Source organism: Ascidiella aspersa, chromosome 6 (genome assembly GCF_963924565.1).
Source record: "Ascidiella aspersa chromosome 6, kaAscAspe10.2, whole genome shotgun sequence".
NCBI classification, from domain to species: Eukaryota; Metazoa; Chordata; class Ascidiacea; order Phlebobranchia; family Ascidiidae; genus Ascidiella; species Ascidiella aspersa.
Genome location: NC_139452.1, coordinates 7,458,799 through 7,476,643, shown reverse-complemented (window position 1 = coordinate 7,476,643; position 17,845 = coordinate 7,458,799). Strand labels below are relative to the sequence as shown.

Here is a 17,845-nt window from a genome sequence, read left to right as displayed (position 1 = left end):
TAAAAGCCTATGGACAAAGCAGGGTGGTTTGAGCAGCTGCAGTAACCATTGCAACTTTATGTTTTTGATTTTTCAATTTGCCCAGATTAGCGATAAGTTTGCAAAAAATCTGAAGGCCTCATATAACGAGTTAAAAATTAAGTTGTTCAATTATTATACATTATTTTTTTGCAAACCTGACCTCTCTTATGTTGAAGTGCGTGGGTCAATGTTTTTATTTTATTTTCTAACCGCGTGTCAAACAGTGGTGGTTTTCAAGATTATTTATATTTTTGAGTCGTTCCGTCGGAAAGACATGATATAATGGAATGTTATATCAAAAATCTTTCAGGGTTCGTCACCTCTTAATGGCACGAAAGCGCGTCCGCCAAGATCAGAAGGGTATAAACCACTGTTAGGCATAATCATTCCGGCTACTTACTTCTTATGAAGGGACTGTCCGTCGAGCAGCTTCTTTACAGCTATTTGTTTCGTTGCTCCGTCCGGTTCCTTATAACTGTAAAGCGTTACGCTTCCATACCCACCTTGGCCCAGTCGCTTCACTTCTGTGAATTGACGAATGTCGAATCTTGGAATTTCGTCGGGAACACTTTGGGTACTAGTCATTGTAGCTTGTATTTTCCAACGCTCAGTATCGCAGTTTTTCTTCCATATGGTTTTGTTTTTGTGAATAGAAACAGTTTTCAAACTTGGCGTAGATGCAAAAACGTCTGCCACATAGACCAGGCCTGCGCTAACCAGTATATTGCAAATACTAAGCCCTTTCCAGATATTTGAAAATGAAACAACCAACTGTAACCATGATTTAATTGAATAAAAACACTAACAGTTAAATGTCAAATGAATTTTAAGTTCAATCATCATTGTATATATACGGTTAAGCTATAAAGTGTAGTTAAGTCACGGTAATGACCTATATTATTGCAGGTTAAAAGGAACATGCCACAATTTACTGAACAAAAAACTTTCTCAGGTAATCTGTACATTAAGTGTAGCAAGCACCCAAGAGTTTTGCCCCGATGCGTTGTGTGCGGTTGGCAAATATGCTTTGTTCGTTCGTGTGCGAATTCTGTGAAATGTTGATGCGGTCTTTGGGAAGTTACTTTAGAATTTCCGCGTAGCATATTCCACGAAGCCAATTTTAAGGTAATACAAATGATTTGAACTTGTATCAAAAAACCCTTCTGCAAAACCCGCTGACAACAGAACAAGGATGGCGTGTTCAAGAATTTTACATACAGCCCTTTCTTTCCGCTGCGTGCACTATTTTAGAATAATTAAATACGACCTAATTATCGATATTTTTTGGTGGAATACATTGAAGGCGCATTTTATAACCATTTATCTCTTTCCTTGCAAGTAGCCAAGCGTAATCTCCGATTGACAAACAACGTGGGTCAACGTATCAAAGTTCAACACGACGCGGGTAAACAAAGTAAAGCATGTGACAAAATAAACAAAATAAAATAGTTGCAGTAACCTGGACATTAACCCCCGTTTGTTTACAAAAAAGGAAAACCTTAACTTTGAATTTATTTAGAGTTTGCTTTAGTTCTCGTGTTTTTTGGCCTCACGTTTTAAGATATCATTTGTGACATCGTGTTTGTATTGGGTTTGAAAGAAATTCCAAATCTGCCCACGAATCGGCAAATCAAAACCGTTGGATAATTCTTTTATTAGAGTTTTATCTCAAATATGCTGCTAAACTACAGTATGATATATGCCTCAACTAAACTGTAATATTTAGACACACATGGCAAAGATAGGTATGTGACTATACATTTTTTTTATTTTTTAACTTGGATTTTGTAATTGAGAGAATGAAGTCCTTAAATTGCTAATTTTTTGTAAATTTAGTTAGCTGGAGCTTCATATTTTGATCATGACAAGTTGCAAGTATTCTGCAAATATAGTCTATTTTATCTTCGGGCAAACTGAAAAAAAGCAGGAAAACATTATGCGCAAGCATCCTTTAGCACGTTTAAGCTATCAAGTTTGATGAATTAAAGATGCGTCCAGTATAATCATTCAATTGATTGTTACTCTTTATCTGATTATAAGAACCATTCGTTATGTGGGAAAGAATGTTCCAGACAATTCTTCTACCTGAATGCGGAAGCGGCATTCAATTGAATGACGTGATATAAATTATTATATTTTTTCTGCTGGACTCCAAAAAATCTAATTCTAACAAAATTTTTTTGTTTATAAAGTATACAATAAAAAAAACTTTAAAAAGGAATGTTGTGAGTTGTGTCTAAAATGGGTCGACCGAATAATAAGCCTGCAAAAGATATTGCAAAAAGAAAAAAAAAAGGTTTACTGTCACGCTGAGAAATGCGCTAACTATATGTTGAAATAGTTTTGCTCGGTTTAAGACGCGCCACTTACAAACAGGAAAATTGCCCGCGCGCGCACAGTGTGACGTCATCGTTCATATTGTTCGCCAAAAGGAGATCCACTCTAAACCGAGTCAGATTTGATTACTATATTTTCAGATTATGAAGCCAAGATTTGCTTTCACGCTATAGGAATCTCATAGTTTTCTCAGACTATTAATTTAATATTTCTGGGAACTTCTATTTGAAGGTATAAAATCAAGCGTTTTCTCGCAAACCGTTGTGATACACCAATGGCTTCCAATGTCGGATTCGGTCATATAATATCCAATATTCCAAATTAAACGTCGTTGTAGATTTGCACAAAGCTTTGTGCAAATTATTCGACGAAAACCTCAAGTGGTTAAAAAATTGGTCACCATTCATATGTTTCTTTACACGTTCAGATGCTTTGTAATTTAACAGGCGGCGTCGGTCGATGCCAGATCGCAGGGCTCGGGAATTAACTTGTGAGGAGAGGCGTCCCGCAAAAGTGACGATACAGCATGACGACACGCTTCCCTTCGAGTCATGTAATCGTTACAAGTTGCTTCACTTCCGCCGGGTCCACGGCACGAACAGTCGTAGTTGAAAAACCAGATATCCACGTCACTCTCACAGGTTATCGTTTTGTCGCCGTATTCCAACTAAAAGCAAATCTGATCAGTTTCTACCAAATGCATAAGACCACCGAAACAAGTGTGCTTACGTTAACTGGCGATTTGTCACTGCGAAGTTTGATCATTTGCTTATTTAGACGACTGTACAAGTATTGATTTTCGCAAGAATTTCCGTAGTGGCAGGTTGCACAAGGACACGATGGAAATGGTTTGTCCCACTGACCATTTCGCAAGCACCTTCTGGTTAGGGGACCCTATAAAATACGAAACTATGTGTATTTGGAAGTTATAATATGGATTTTAGCAGGTATACTGTTTATATTTTACAAATTAGGAGCAGGAATGTAACTTATAAAAATATACTTATTCTACAGTTTGTTAACAGTATACTTTGTTAATTCCCTGGATGTAAACATGCACTCAAATATTTGCTAATTTTTACTTTTGATGCTTTTATTTATACTTTATGTGAGTTTTGATAAGGGCCACATTAAATTGTCAAGCGGACCGCGATTTTGCAAACCATGTGTTTTCGCAAAATCAATGGGAATCACTAGACACGACTATCATTGACGATTTCAGTGGTTTAATAAATAATATAATTATAGCTGCAAACTTCACCGACATACCGTTTGTATTCGACCTGGTCCGCACTCGTAAGAGCATTCAGAACCAGCCAGATTTCCGTTGGTACAATTATTCGAAATAACCTGTTGGGGCACTGGCTCATATGGGCATTCTGTTCAACCATAAAAACAAACTTATTAAAAAGCGTCTAGTACATAGTGGCTTGGTCCTAGGTGTAAGCCACACTTAACATCTTTAATTTTTAGCGCTTATTGATTTTGACGATGCCTTTGTTTGGCTAACTATATAGCTATTAGGAAGAAATATTGGCTTATATTGACTATAGTAAAACTACCTAGTTAATCAGAAATTGAGAAAACACTGTAGCCTTAACAAACCTAGAGAACCTAGGGAATAAGACAGACTACTTGTAAATTATGGTTGTTTAAAATACATTAGCCTTTTAATCGCTTTAATCACTTTCACAATTTACAAGATGGTAAGTCTGTATAATTCCCTTTTTACTTAGTCAAATGAACGATTACAGCACAAATGGAAACGTCTTAATAAATTGTATTTATAAAACATGTGTTCGTAACTAGCTACCTGCACACCTAATTATATTCAAACAGTAAGTTTGTTGAATTCGGTATACGCCTTGCGCGTTAAATACAAAGCTTACGAAGACAATGTTTGGTGTACCCCTTATGCATTCTCCTTTCGCTTCTGACCAAGTTCCATCTGACAAGCATTGTCGGTCAGCCAACCCTTGTAACTTGTATTGGGCGTTGCACATGACTTGGCACACATCTCCAGTTTCAACTTGGTTAACATCGAATCCATTGCAAACCAGTCTGCCTCCATTAAGCGTTTTGACTGAGCAGAATGTTGATTTACCAAAGTCCTGCCGATTACCTTTTATAAAATATCGATATTGAAATAAAAATATATCGATAATTTTTCTACCCTAAAGTCAACTGACTGCCTTTGACTTTTTTGATCAAAGATAAAATTTGCCGTTCTTTGTAATTGCTATTAGTATTTTTTGGAGAAAGTTATTATGCAAACGTGCTTGATGTGAATTATGAACAACTCTACAGGGCATAGGCCATAGGGCAATATACTAACGTTTGGTGCAAATAGGCAAGGTACTCCATAGGCCGTCCGTCAGTTGACAAGAGATGTTTGTTTTGCCGTAAATTGAGTATCCTTGTTCGCATATGACTTCACACTTAACACCTGTAGTGCTGTTGTTCATCTTTGGTAAAGCTTTGCACGTCAGCCTTCCGTTTTCCACAAGAGGCGATGTGGAGCAATTAGGCGCTAAATGCAAAGTACTAAATTCAAACTGCGTCTAGTCGGTAGCAGATTTTCTTTTTTTTAATTTGAAAATATAATTGAAGTAGAAGTTTTTAAATTTCCCAAATCGGATTGTAATTATAATATTCGTGAAACCTAGAATCGCACTAAAGCCTGAAGTACAATTAATTTAATGTAATGTGATTCACAGAAATTTTCTGATCAAAGTCATATTTTTCTTAACGGAATATGGAAGGCAAAAATTAGTGCACGATGATAGACATATTTTGGATCATAATAATCCACCTGTATTGCTGAGAATTTTTCCGAACGTTAAAACGCATAAAAAAAACGGAAAACTGATTAGAACTAGAATTTGGACTGACTTTACATTACAATTAGCACCATAGCCTATCCCTCTAATTTGTCGAATAAGGCCACTGAAATTAAAGCCTTATTAAGGAGGTATGACCAATTCATCTGATTTTATTTAAAACTTTACTCATGATATTAAAGAAAGATCGTACCGGTTAAAATAAATATAACATTTAAATGAAGCTCAGTAAATGCTTGTTTCAAATAATTTAAATGCAACAATTCTCAAATGAATTATGTCAATTTATTGTTTTAATCTTGTTGATTCCACTTCATTTTAGTATAAGAATAATCAAAGATCTTAAAAGACGGTGCAACTATCATCTTTACTCAGTTTAGAACCTAAACATAATTTAAAAATATAAATACCTGATTTGCTGGGTGTAAAGCAGGAATTTGACAGGAAACAGAAACTTGCTCCATATGAAGCAAACAATGCCATGAATGTTACAAAAAATATTACTATTCCAACAGAAGGAACTCCAATCAAGGCAATCAATCGACATCTTTTTGAAAGGAAGGCGGACTCTGGAGGAAGATGACGGATAAAATGAGCGCTAAATGTTGTATGATGCTTAACAGTAAATTGTTAACCGTAAATAATCTAAACTGTAGTTCGATCAAACGCAGATATACGGAAATCACGAGTCATTTTGTACACGAAAAAAATCAATAGTGTGAATTACATTTCAAACACAATTGGTTAAGTTTCTCCATGTTTAATGTTCTCTTGTTTTTGTGATCTTAAACCTTTATTTGCGAAACAGTTTTTTAATTTCCCGATTCGAGCATTCGCCTACCGCCAGCCCTAAAATGAGTCAACTACACCATTTTCTTAAGACAAAAATACAATGGTCGCAAAACAACTTACCTCTCTTACGAGCTGAAGGCATCAACCGACCGTATTGTTCATTGGCAGAAATAGCAGTAGAAACACTCGTGGGCTCATGAAGGAAACTGTGATACCCGCTGCTCAACTTACTCCTTGAGGTAGACCTACGACCTACACTCTGTTGTGTGTGGTGACTAGAGCTTTGCTGGTGCTGGTTAGGATCGAGTGATAGTTCCAACAGTGGGTAATCGGAAGGAGTTTCCTCAGTGTTACTGTGTGTAAAAGTACGTTAGTTTGATTACCAAATCACACATTAGTCATTTCATGTAAGAACTGTGCTGAAAAACGTTTTTTGCAATAGACTTTGCATTGGGAGTGAACCATTTTTTAAACTTTTAGGCCTTAACTCGATGGAAAAAGCGTTCTATGCCCAAAACTAATCGTAAAAGAACATTTTATAGTTGATTCATTGCGACATAAGTGCCAGAAAATACCAAAAATAGTCACTGGAAAAATATTTTATGTAGCACGTTATAATGACGTCCTCCATATTCCTTATGGGTTGCAAATGGGATGAAATAAAGTTATTTTTCACTCGGTTTGCTGGCCTAATTGTACTACAACTTTTGTGTAAAAAATACACTTATTTTTTAATGACTAAAAGCCTGCAATTTTTTTTCTTGCAAAATTTAATCAAAAGTTTTTTTGAAGATAAAACTGTTCATCTTTGAAAGTTTATCATTCATAGTCATTCTCCCCACAGTTTGAATAACAAGGTCACTGAGAAAACAGGAATGGGCAATGGTCACTTTCGAAGATGGAAACAGATCAAGTTGGCTTGCTGGGGACCTCGTTAATAATAAAAAAACGGTGACACCATGCCATGCTAAGCCATTTTTTCTAGGCGATACCTTTGTTCCATTATACTGCCATAGTTGATCTTCCGCAGCGGAACACAGTTTTGTACATCGAAAGTGAACTCCGACATAGAAGAAATTTCAATTTGGCTGCTGTTAGGAATGGAGTCGGTGAAGATCGAGCAACTCTGCACAAATATTTGCATTGTGAAATACCCCATGTTGCAATGTCTATATACGTTGGTGGTTTTTGATTAACTTGGGCGGTTGGGAATTTCGGATAAAAGTTTATTGGGATCGTTAAAAGTCACAATGTTGTTTGTAACTTGCAAAACTATTTTTTCATGATATGTTAAAAGATTTTGTGCAATTCTTACGATTTTGTGCAATTCTTACCAGTCAAGCATACGGAATTTCAAATCTGTGTCGTCATAAGTGAAATAAAATTATATTTTCGCGTGTACGACTTGCGCCTTGTAGCCAACTATTATAATCCAAATGTAGATATAAGGTAAATGACACAATTTTTGGGAGAAAATTCGACGCGAAGATTCGCAAAATAAATAAATAGTTATAATAATTAGATATTTCAAAGATACGAGGCGGAAAATCTTACTTTTTGTGACGTTAAGTATTTAACCGCTTTGTCTGCGAGAAAAGACTTTTCCCTCAACTGATGTCCGTAGTTTCTCTTGAGGTCTAAAAATATTGCTTATTTGGTTTGTCACGGAAGACCCAGCCTTTTAAAACACTATAATGTGATTTGTTGAGCTATAAGTTACCGCGGACCCCTAAAATTTATTTTTATCTCGCGTGGACCACTGAAGGCCAAAAAATGACGTCACAGTACAAATAGACCTCACAAACTTGCTGATTTTGGTCCAAAAATGTAAAAGTGAAATGGAGTATAAATACTTTAGTGCAAAACCTTATTATTTTTAATTAAATTGTTTTCTTTAATAAATTGATTACTACTTAAATATAGACTAATGTTTCAATTAGACCTTCATGGACCCCCTAAAACTAGTTCACGGACCACCCATGGGACCCCAGTTTAAGAACCACTGAGCAATCAATCCATGGACCCCAGTTTAAGAACCACTGAGCTAGAAAGTTGATTTAGAATTTAAAGCGTTTGATTGCGCAACTTGATGTCGCAAAAAATTTAATGATAGTACACGAGCAAACGAAAATTTATTCCATACGTTGAATGAATAAAATTAGGTTTGCTTCGAAATCACCCAAAACACAATAGGTGTTATAAGCGTATAGTAAGGCCATTGTGCAAAATAATTGGTTGCAAAGACGAGATATAGATGGACAACGCTTCTAAGAGACTCAATTTGGAAAAGCTCAAAACTCTCAGCACGTAATGAATCTACCGCAGACAGTAGAATGCAGTGCCGTAAATAATTTTTTGTAAAGTCAAGCTATTTTGCCAAATAAATACGTTCAATTCAAGGTATTTTTAAAAGATAGCAAGTCAAGTTCCAGACGATGTCACTGTCATAACAAATCAAATCCAAATCACATAAATAAAATGTTTAAGTACAGTTATTTATCCAATTGCTTAGTTCAAGCCAAGTCATTTGTAAACTGTAAATTAAGCGCAGCACTTAAGTCAAGACATTGGTTTACGTCATTATAAAACTGTTAAAACGTAAAAGCAGATTCTTATGGTGAACAAAGTTGAGGTGTATTGTGAATTACAAAATAAGGAACGAAAATTTACGACTGATGAGTCAGTGTGGACAAAAAACTGTGTTTTTCATTGCTATGAACGTAACCTTGAAATGACGGTCGCATCGACGGTGCGTCGTCCCAACACTGGATCATTATTTCACGCAAAAAGTGCGGCGCATGAAGAGGAACATCTTGCAAGTCGGGTCGGAGAAATTGCGACTCATCGCGCAAAGCAATGATCAATGCTTTTTCGCTTGCAGCATCTGGGTGTATTTTATTTGTCCAAATCGTTATTGAAAAATACAACCAAGACCCATATGTGTGTTACATACAATACTGCCATATGTGTGTCGAAATTTAATCGTTTTTGATTAAATCGTGTAGTTTAATATTACGAAACATTTAGGACGAATAACACAAGCGGGTACAAAAATATTACCATGAAAACCAAAGTAAGTTATCTTACGTGAATACGGTATTTCGTTGGTCAGTAGTTCCCAAACAAAAATCGCGAAGCTGAAATAAACCGAAAACTTTTCAATTTTTTTTTTATATATATAAGGTTTCCCATATTGTAACAAGTAGCCAAAAATGATGCGTTCAATATAATTTTTCTTACCATATTGCGTGTTTAACAAGACAAAAATAAATGGAACAAACTCCATATATACACTTTTGTCTTGTTAAACCGAAAATATGCAAAATGAACTTGATGTTCGAACTTCTAACAAATACTTACCTGTACACGTCAGACTTTACATTTGGACGCATGTTGGGGTTACGTAAGTGTTCGGGGGCCTTGTGTGTAGTTGTTCCTCCAACTCTGTCTCTTTTTTTCTGGTGTTCCACTGCTGTAAAAATACCGGATTTCATTTTAGCTAACAGTATGTTCGAAACATAAAAGCAATAATGCTCGAACTTTGATGCAATACTATTTTAATTTCATTCGATGCATCTCTGCATAAAAGCCAAGGGTTTTGATGATAGTTAGGAGTATGTTACAAAAACATTTTTTTTGGTATAAATGGAATTAGATTCTAAATCCACATACTTTGGGTTGTGTTAGCTTTAGTGTGACAAGCAACCATAATACTCGTTTGTGTAGAGCCACAATGTTTATTTTTTGGTAAGTAACACTTAATTGGTCTTACCTTGATAAACTGATGATAAGCTTGTCAAAGTTTCCATGTGGGACAATCCAAAATCACATATCTGACACAAGAATAAAAATCGATAAAATTTCCAATTTCTGTTGGCATACAAATCGTCGTTGAAAGCATTTTTTCAGCTAAATTTTATTATAATTAACTTGTGAAATATATAATAATTTTAGCCTCAATGTCAAATAAAAATTACTAAATCGGTCCTAAATTGTTTGTAGACGTCATGTTGTCATACTAATTTTTACTTGTTTTTTACTTACCTTAACAACATAGTTGCTGTCCAACAGGATGTTGGCCGCCTTAAGGTCGATGTGTAAGATTCTCTTGGGCTTTTTGTTGTGCAAAAACAGCATTCCGTCAATTACCTAACATAATAACCAATTTTGTTAATTTTAAACAGATATTTCCGATTATGCGTCGAGTTGGTTAGTGAAAGTTACACGCAAGGAAACCGGCGAGGAAACTATAGCCATTACAATAAGTCTTGTTATTACATATTAGCCTATCTTTCCATGATTGAAATTTTTTTTTTTTTTTTAAGTGTTATGATAACAAACCTTTCCAATGGCACCTGGAGAAAAGCGCAACAAACTTTTAACTGATTGATGTGTACAGAAACTTTTTATATTTGTTGGGCGGAGCCCATTACATTTATTGTCAGGCAGTCGCTGTAAAATGAAACAGACATAATTACTGAGAGATATCAAAAAGAGTTTTTTTATCAAAATGTGAAAAAATAGAAACCATTTACCTGCTCAACGAGGCGAATCTTTAGCGGCCATATTTTCTTTTGGCCGTTCTTACTCAAGTTCTTCGCCTTGAGGTCTCTAAAAAGGTCGAAGCAAGATCCGTTCGGCGCATACTCGAGTACCAAACTGAACTCGGTTTCCGAGTACACGAGTCCGACGAGTTTGATGATAAATTCACACGTGAGATTCCACAGAATGCGCGCCTCTTGTTTAAGCCTTTGTATGTTCCTTTATTGAAAACAAAAACAAGGTTTTAGAATTTGTTTGTAAATGTTTTCTTGTCTGTTTACATCGACATTAATCTTAGGTCTCATAAATCTGTTTTTGGAGCATGCCTTTTTTTTGGGGGGGGGGACGTGAAATATGTCGCAACAATGAAGATGACGTCACATTTTCTTAGATGGCGTCACAAAATTTACATCATAACGTTACGTCATAGAGCTTTTGCAACGTTTTATTTTAGCTTTATTGTTTTGTTTCCTAGGTTAACAATAAAGTTGGGAAAAGTCATTATGCCCCCCACACTAAGTAGAAAAGCAAGTTGCTAAGCGTTCTAATACAACTGACCTCTTGTGCAAGAACTGTCCGTCGAGCAGCTTCTTCACAGCTATCCGTTTCGTTGCTCCATCCGGTTCCTTATAATTGTAAAGCGTCACGCTTCCAAAACCACCTTGACCCAGTCGCTTTACTTCTGTAAATTGACGAATGTCGAATCTTGGAATTTCGTCCGGAATACTTTGAGAAGACGCCATTTTAGATATTGTTTTATTTTCCCTCAACGCCCATTTATCACAGGTACTGTATCCCACTTTTTTTAAATTACTTTACCGTACCTGTGAAGAAAAACATTTCTAGATATCAGGGTGAACTTAAAATAGCTTATTTGTATAACCAATTAAAATAACGCATTCAAAACACTCTGTCATTTCTTTATATGTAAAAGTCAAACCTTAAACACAATTTTAGTTAAAAAAGCGCTAAACCTTAATTGTCAAGTGACGTTAAAGTCAAAGATTTAGTTTTGCTTAACAGTTGACTGAGGTAAGCCGCTCAAATATGCTCCAAGCCGTTTTATAGTGTGTCGTTGGCAAATATACTTTGTTCGTTCGCGTGCGGCATGCCTTAAAATTCCGATTTGCTTTATGAAGTTAAAATTTGAATGTAAACTCAACCCGAACAAAATAGTCAACCACTTTGCTTTTACGCCATCTGTCGTAAATCTTGTATAAATAGCAAATCCAACGACGTAGTTTGAAGGTGACTACAAATAACCAGCACCTAAAATATGAAAGAAACTTGATATTGCTTAGCTTAAAACCTGCTAACAACGCATTTAGGCTGCAATGAGTACGGCGTCTGCTGCCCTCACCATCCCTCTGCGAGCACTATTTCAGCAAAATAGAATAAGCTACGACCAAATTTTCGCGATTTTTTGGCCGAAAACTTTAAAGGTTGACCATTTTCCTCTGGCTTGCAGGCAGTTGAGCGTAATCTAAAATTGACGCTGTTAAACATGGATAGCAAACATTTGATAAGCAATAAAAACTTGGACCTCTTTGCGGTACACCAGTAGATAGATTCATAACCGTTTGTTGTACAAAATAGAAAACTTATCCTTTGTATAATTTTTCAATTTAAAAAAAAACTATGATTTAAAATTTTTTATAAGCCATTGTTCAAACCGCAAATATACATATTTTAACAAAGAATTTTTTTATACCCTGTTTTTTTTCACGACTTCATTTTTCAAAGTAAATATGTGATTCTTGTCACTTTAAAGAAACTCAAAACTCGTATCTACTCTAGAACATAGTCAAATTCAAACCGTCCGATATTTGCTTTGTTAAAAGTGAATTTATTCAAATGCTGCTAAGCTACAGTGATAGGAAATATCTACACTAAACTGCAAACTATGTGCCCTTCCTAAACCTTGATATTTACAGAAGCACGGCCATCATGCGAGTATATATTTAACTATAGAATTGCCGTTTGGGGTTTCACGAAAGAAAAGGGTGGCACTATTCATTCAAAGGGAAATGTTTGTTCAAGTGAAGCGTGGAGAGTATCGTATAAGAAGGCTGCTGACCCTGTAGACGAGGGCCGACGGCTGCCTAAGTCTCTTACAAGTTCTTAATCCGACTCCAAAGGAGCAGGCCGCTAGAATACCTGTCCTTAACTTCTTGTACTCTAAGCAAAGACAATCCACTCAGTAGATAGTTGCTCTTAGAGTATATTCACAAATCTCAGAAATACAGCGATAAACAGAGCGGTGATTCAAGCCGCTATTAGTAAGACGAGTATAGTAGAATGCATTGTCAAAATGCGGAAAGGCAATTCGCTAGGCGCTTCTATATTCTTCGGCGCATACTAAGTTTACATACGTTTTGTAACTGATCTTTAGGTTCAACTGTCGATGAAACAATTGCTCTAGAAACAATTTGCTTAAGATTTAATGAAAACTTACGCAATTTGTTTCATCAAGACTTGTCACCAAATTGTTTTTCATTCATACTTGAACCGCAAAAAACATATTAGGCTTGAATTATTTTTTTCTTGTACTTAATAAGCAAAGTGTATATTAATCGCAAAATTAAAAGATTGGCATAAAACGAACTAGGACTTTGTCTTTGTACAAGCGTGAAATCCTGGACATATTGTGTAATATTTACCACAGATATTGTTAGAAAACAGCTTAAAACAGCAATTGTCCTTAAGTCAACTTATTTTGTTTACGTATATCTGGGAAGCTTGGTGACGATAGGTGGTTCTTAACAGTCTGGACAAAAAGATGAATCCCTTTGGTGTGGTGGTAAAAAGTTATATTTTCTGAAACTTTGTATATTATTCCGTTACCCGACATATTGTGCGAGATGGAGGGCTATCCCAAGTTAAGAAATGATATCATTACTATTGTCGACTTTATGGGCAAAGTTGATGGCTGTTTTTTTTAAGTTATGTAGCCACAATTACCTGTAGCGTTAGTAATCTTAGTTATCTTGAATTGCAAGTTTCGTATTTGTTAAAATGTACTGTTCGAGGTACAACAATTGCGTTTGGTCGCAAACCCTGAATAATATACATTATGTAAAGATAGGCATCGGGCTTTTGCTCCGAACATACAAAATCGAACATCCGAAAATTAAAATTACTTTTTTCGAAAAAGGTCTGTACAAAACTTGACTGTTGAAAAAATAATTCGATAAAAACATTATAACGCAAAAACCAAATCGGCAAAATTGTTTTGTATTTGACGCGCTCGAATGCTTCGTTAATCAACAAGCAACATAGCTTGCTGCCAGATCGCAGGGTTCTGGAATTAAGCGCTGAGGAGCGGCGTTCCGCAAGAGAGACGATGCAGCATGACGACACGCTGCCCTTCGAGTCAAGTAATCGTTGCAAGTTGCTTCACTTTCACCTGGTCCACGGCATGTACAGTCGTAGTTGATAAACCAGATGTCCACGTCGCTCTCACAAGTTATCGTCTCGTCACCGTAGTTCAACTTGAACAAAATCGCATCAATAGGTTAGCCGTTAACTGAACGACTTGCGACTTTGCCTTCAACGCAAACAACTTTAAGAATTAATCACTTAATGCTAAACGATGGCAGTGTTGCAATGGCGTTTTGCAAGCCCTTAAGTCTGTAGTTTTAAGTGACTTGGCCTGACTCAAATCATTGGTGAGAAACGCCTTGGCTTGGTTTTTGTAAACTGAACTTACGCTCAAGGTCTCATGTAATGTGTTTTATATAAAATTTATTTATTTCACTAGATTTTGTGAACGTGTGATGATTGAAATTGTTTCCTTGTTTGTGTCAACAATAAAATAAAAGACGTGTTTTAACGTGTTTATCTATTTTGATGGTTTATCATTAATTTTGATACCAATGACTTGGACTGCAATGGAAATTGATAAGTGTTAAAAGACCTTGCGTGACCCCAAGCTTTGCGAAACGTCTCAACTAAAACGTTTTAATGACCCGTCTAAAATGCGATTCATTGTTTTTAGACCCAAACCTATTTAAAAAATATTGTACTACTATGATGAAATTCACAAAATAAAATAAATGGAATATTCGAAGAAAAATAAAAGAAATTGTTTATGGTTTAAAGTTGGATTAAAGTGTTTTTTCAGCCAATTAGAAAATAGGAGGATATTCTGAGAGAAAGCAACTATTTTGATACATATTTTAGGAGTTTTGCTTACCCACCTTAGTTTTTAATTTTTTTTTTATTTTGAAAAAAAAAATCTAGGCCAATATATTTTCTAACTTCGATTGGCGACTTGTCAGCTTTGAGTTGGTCCAATTGCGCACTTAGACGACTATACGTGTATTGATTTTCACAGTAGGTTCCGTAGTGGCAGGTTGCACAAGGACACGATGGAAGTGGTTTGTCCCACTGACCATTTCGCAAGCATCTTCTGCTTAGGGGAATGCTCTACAACACAAAAAGAGTTTTGGTTAGCTGTTTGCACTAGACGATCGGTCTCTGTGGTCCGAAGGTAATAATATTACTAAACAATGGTAATAGAAAATAATCGCACCGAAATTAATTTACTGATCGAGCTATACGATTTTGTAACAATTTATCCGAGTACTTTGCGCTAACTTTTCATTTTGCAATTTTGTTATTTTTAACGTTTTAAATTTATTTATTCTGAAAACCTACCAATTGTATTCGATCCTGTCCACAAGTGTAGGAGCACTCAGAACCAGTTAAATTTCCGTTGGTACAACCTTTCGAAATCACATTATGGGGAATTACGTCGAACGGGCACTCTGTCAAGATATAATAGTGTAAAACGAGTTTAGCAGAAAGCTAAAATGGCCAAATTTTTGTCAAAATGGATTAGTTACGGCGAAGAAGGTTAGACAAGATAATTTTTTTATTGTTCAACCACGGTATATAATTATGTGAAACCGTTAAAGAGAGGCGTTCGTTGGCCCAAAACGGACGGCGAAAAACCGTTCATTTTTCATGCCAGCTGCCATCCTGTTTCCCCCAATGAGTAACAATGTTTAAAAAGTTTTTATTAAGCCATGACCCGGTGCATACCCATCAAGCATTCTCCTTTCGCTTTTGACCAAGTTCCATCTGACATGCATTGCCGATCAGCCAAACCTCGCAACTTGTATCGGTCATCGCACCTGATTTGGCACACATCTCCAGATTCGACTTGGTCAACATCGAAACCATTGCAAACTAGTCTGCCACCAATAAACCGCTTTATGGGACAGGTGGGTGCAGCTAAAATGACACAATATTAGATGAATTTTCGCGATTAGCCTACTTGCTGGTCAGAAATCAAAATTGGTTACCTTTCCGGCATTTCGCTGTTGAATTTCCCGGTCTACCTTGGCGACACTCAACGCGATCGCTGCCATGCAGAATATACCCATCCAAACAATACAACATACAAACAACTGCTTGGTGTGATGTGGAAGGCGGTGGGCAGGATAGCAATGGTTGGGAACCTTCTGCATGAAGATATTGAATGTTCTCGCATCCGACGCGCGATTTTAGTTCAGTAGGTTGAACTACTTTTCCCGATATTGTTGGTTTCGTGTTTGACAATTTATCTGTTTTAAATGGTTGAAAAGTGTTAGTCGTTTCAGGTAATTTGGCTGATCCAGCCTGTTGGAACCCTTTTTGTGGATTTTCAATTTTTGTCGCTTTATTCGGCTTGAAGTTCATCCTTGTTGTAGAGGTAACGGTAAACATATCTGCTCAAAACAAACGGTTATCATTTAAATGTTGTTAAAGGTGTGCCAAATATATCCTCATCTTTTGGTTCGTGTTATCTCGCTACACAAAACAAAAAATCTGAAATCTGTATTTCACGATATATACATTTACGAGCTTTGTCAATCAAAATGACTCTTTTAACGAGATACTTCGCGTATCGCTAATCCTGTTATAGGCCTACACCAATAGAAAAATTAGGTTTGTATATTTGCTTACTATATTTTTAAATTATATAAAAAAGCGATTTTGCACTGACTTAAGCGTACAAACTTATACAAACCGGTGTTTGTTCCATTATGTGATAGTTCATCCACAGCGCCACATGAATTTGACAGAAAACAAAAAGAGCTTCCGTGAGTTAAGTACAAGGTAACCAGTATTCCGCCCGACAGAAACATCAAAATGAGAAGCACGAAAACCAGCCATTTCGCCACACGTTTCTTGGTAAAGTACAGGGCATCTTAAAAAAAACTTATGGTAAGTCAATGGCGTTGAAGCAGTTAATACAAAAAATGCAATAGAGCGGTATCAATAGCACCGATACTTCTGTGGGAGCCTAATTGGATTAAATATAGAGTTTAATGTTGCTTAACCATATATAATGTCCTACCCCTAACTTTATTCATCGAGAACACTAGCAAGTATGTTTCAAGCATGAGTCTATAAAAGAAAATCATCTACACCCATTTTTTACGACATTTACCTTATATGCATTTTACCAGGGATCCAAAATATTTCAAGCTATAGGCTTTGGAAAACATTAGACCTCCCTTCCTGTCATTTAGCCTAAGGCTGCTGAGTTAAAGGGCCGACGAACACATTGAACTGTATTCATTCTGAATATGAGTCATTTAAAGTTACACTCAGTATATAGGTTCTCTTACTTTTGTTTTCGACCTGCGTGTAGTAAGGTATCAGCGGATCGCTAACTGTGCCAATCCCCTGCGCACTTACAGACGACGTGAAACTGTTTCCGTCGTCGGCAATTTCGTCGGCGGAACTCCTACGACAAACAGGTTGAACTTTTAACGAATGGAATGCTAGGTCGCTAAATAAAGTATACTATAAATATTTCCTCACTGTGAACGTTTTCCAGTTAACAACCCTAAAATAGCGAAAGCACGTTGCATTTTGTAGTATTTTAAGGGTTGAATCTCTACACAGACGTCTCGTTTGGTTTGCTGCCAATATACAATGAATTGGATTGTTTGGAAAAGCTATTGGACGTTTTTTCGATCGAAATAAACTTTAAGGTAAAAATCACTGTTTGTGATGAAACCAATATTATTTCGGCAAAGATGACAATACTTTGTCAGTAAAGGTTTACTGTTGAGATATGACGTGGTTCAAACGGAAAAGGTTCATTAATTAATTATCGTTAAGTAAAAAAAGTTTTAACTGCAAGTTTCATATTTTTGTGTCTGCCGCTTTTTCGATTTTTAATTTAGTATATGTAAATCGAATGACCACCAACAAGGGTATCACACTTTGAAAGCTATAGTTTCATCTTTGGTAATTGGTAGTTACGAATGTCGTTCCAATAATGGCCACAAGTTGATCGAAGTCTATTCCGACGT

General features: G+C 36.1%; 1 protein-coding gene across 1 annotated transcript; it reads right to left on the bottom strand.

Moving 5' to 3' along the window:
* Positions 1-2,797: 2,797 nt before the first annotated feature.
* Positions 2,798-11,378, bottom strand: LOC146139436 (uncharacterized). The gene is made up of 15 exons (XM_083392444.1): positions 11,091-11,378; positions 10,526-10,751; positions 10,035-10,139; positions 9,763-9,823; positions 9,351-9,462; positions 9,078-9,127; positions 8,716-8,874; positions 7,545-7,627; positions 6,983-7,116; positions 6,111-6,343; positions 5,609-5,767; positions 4,694-4,888; positions 4,268-4,480; positions 3,628-3,737; positions 2,798-3,025 (listed from the first exon to the last, which is right to left on the bottom strand). Exons 1-15 carry the CDS (start codon positions 11,273-11,275, stop codon positions 2,798-2,800), a joined length of 2,253 nt encoding a protein of 750 aa, XP_083248570.1. The 5' UTR covers positions 11,276-11,378.
* Positions 11,379-17,845: the final 6,467 nt, after the last annotated feature.

What these genes read in the sequence shown, in the direction of transcription:
- LOC146139436 (XM_083392444.1), bottom strand. Translation starts at nt 11,275, where the DNA reads ATGGCGTCTTCTCAAAGTATTCCGGACGAAATTCCAAGATTCGACATT. An exon ending in GGACAGTTCTTGCACAAGAG is followed by an intron (nt 10,752 to 11,090) that starts GTCAGTTGTATT and finishes TTTTCAATAAAG; the next exon opens with GAACATACAAAGGCTTAAAC. An exon ending in CTTTACACCCAGCAAATCAG is followed by an intron (nt 4,889 to 5,608) that starts GTATTTATATTT and finishes CTTTGCATTTAG; the next exon opens with CGCCTAATTGCTCCACATCG.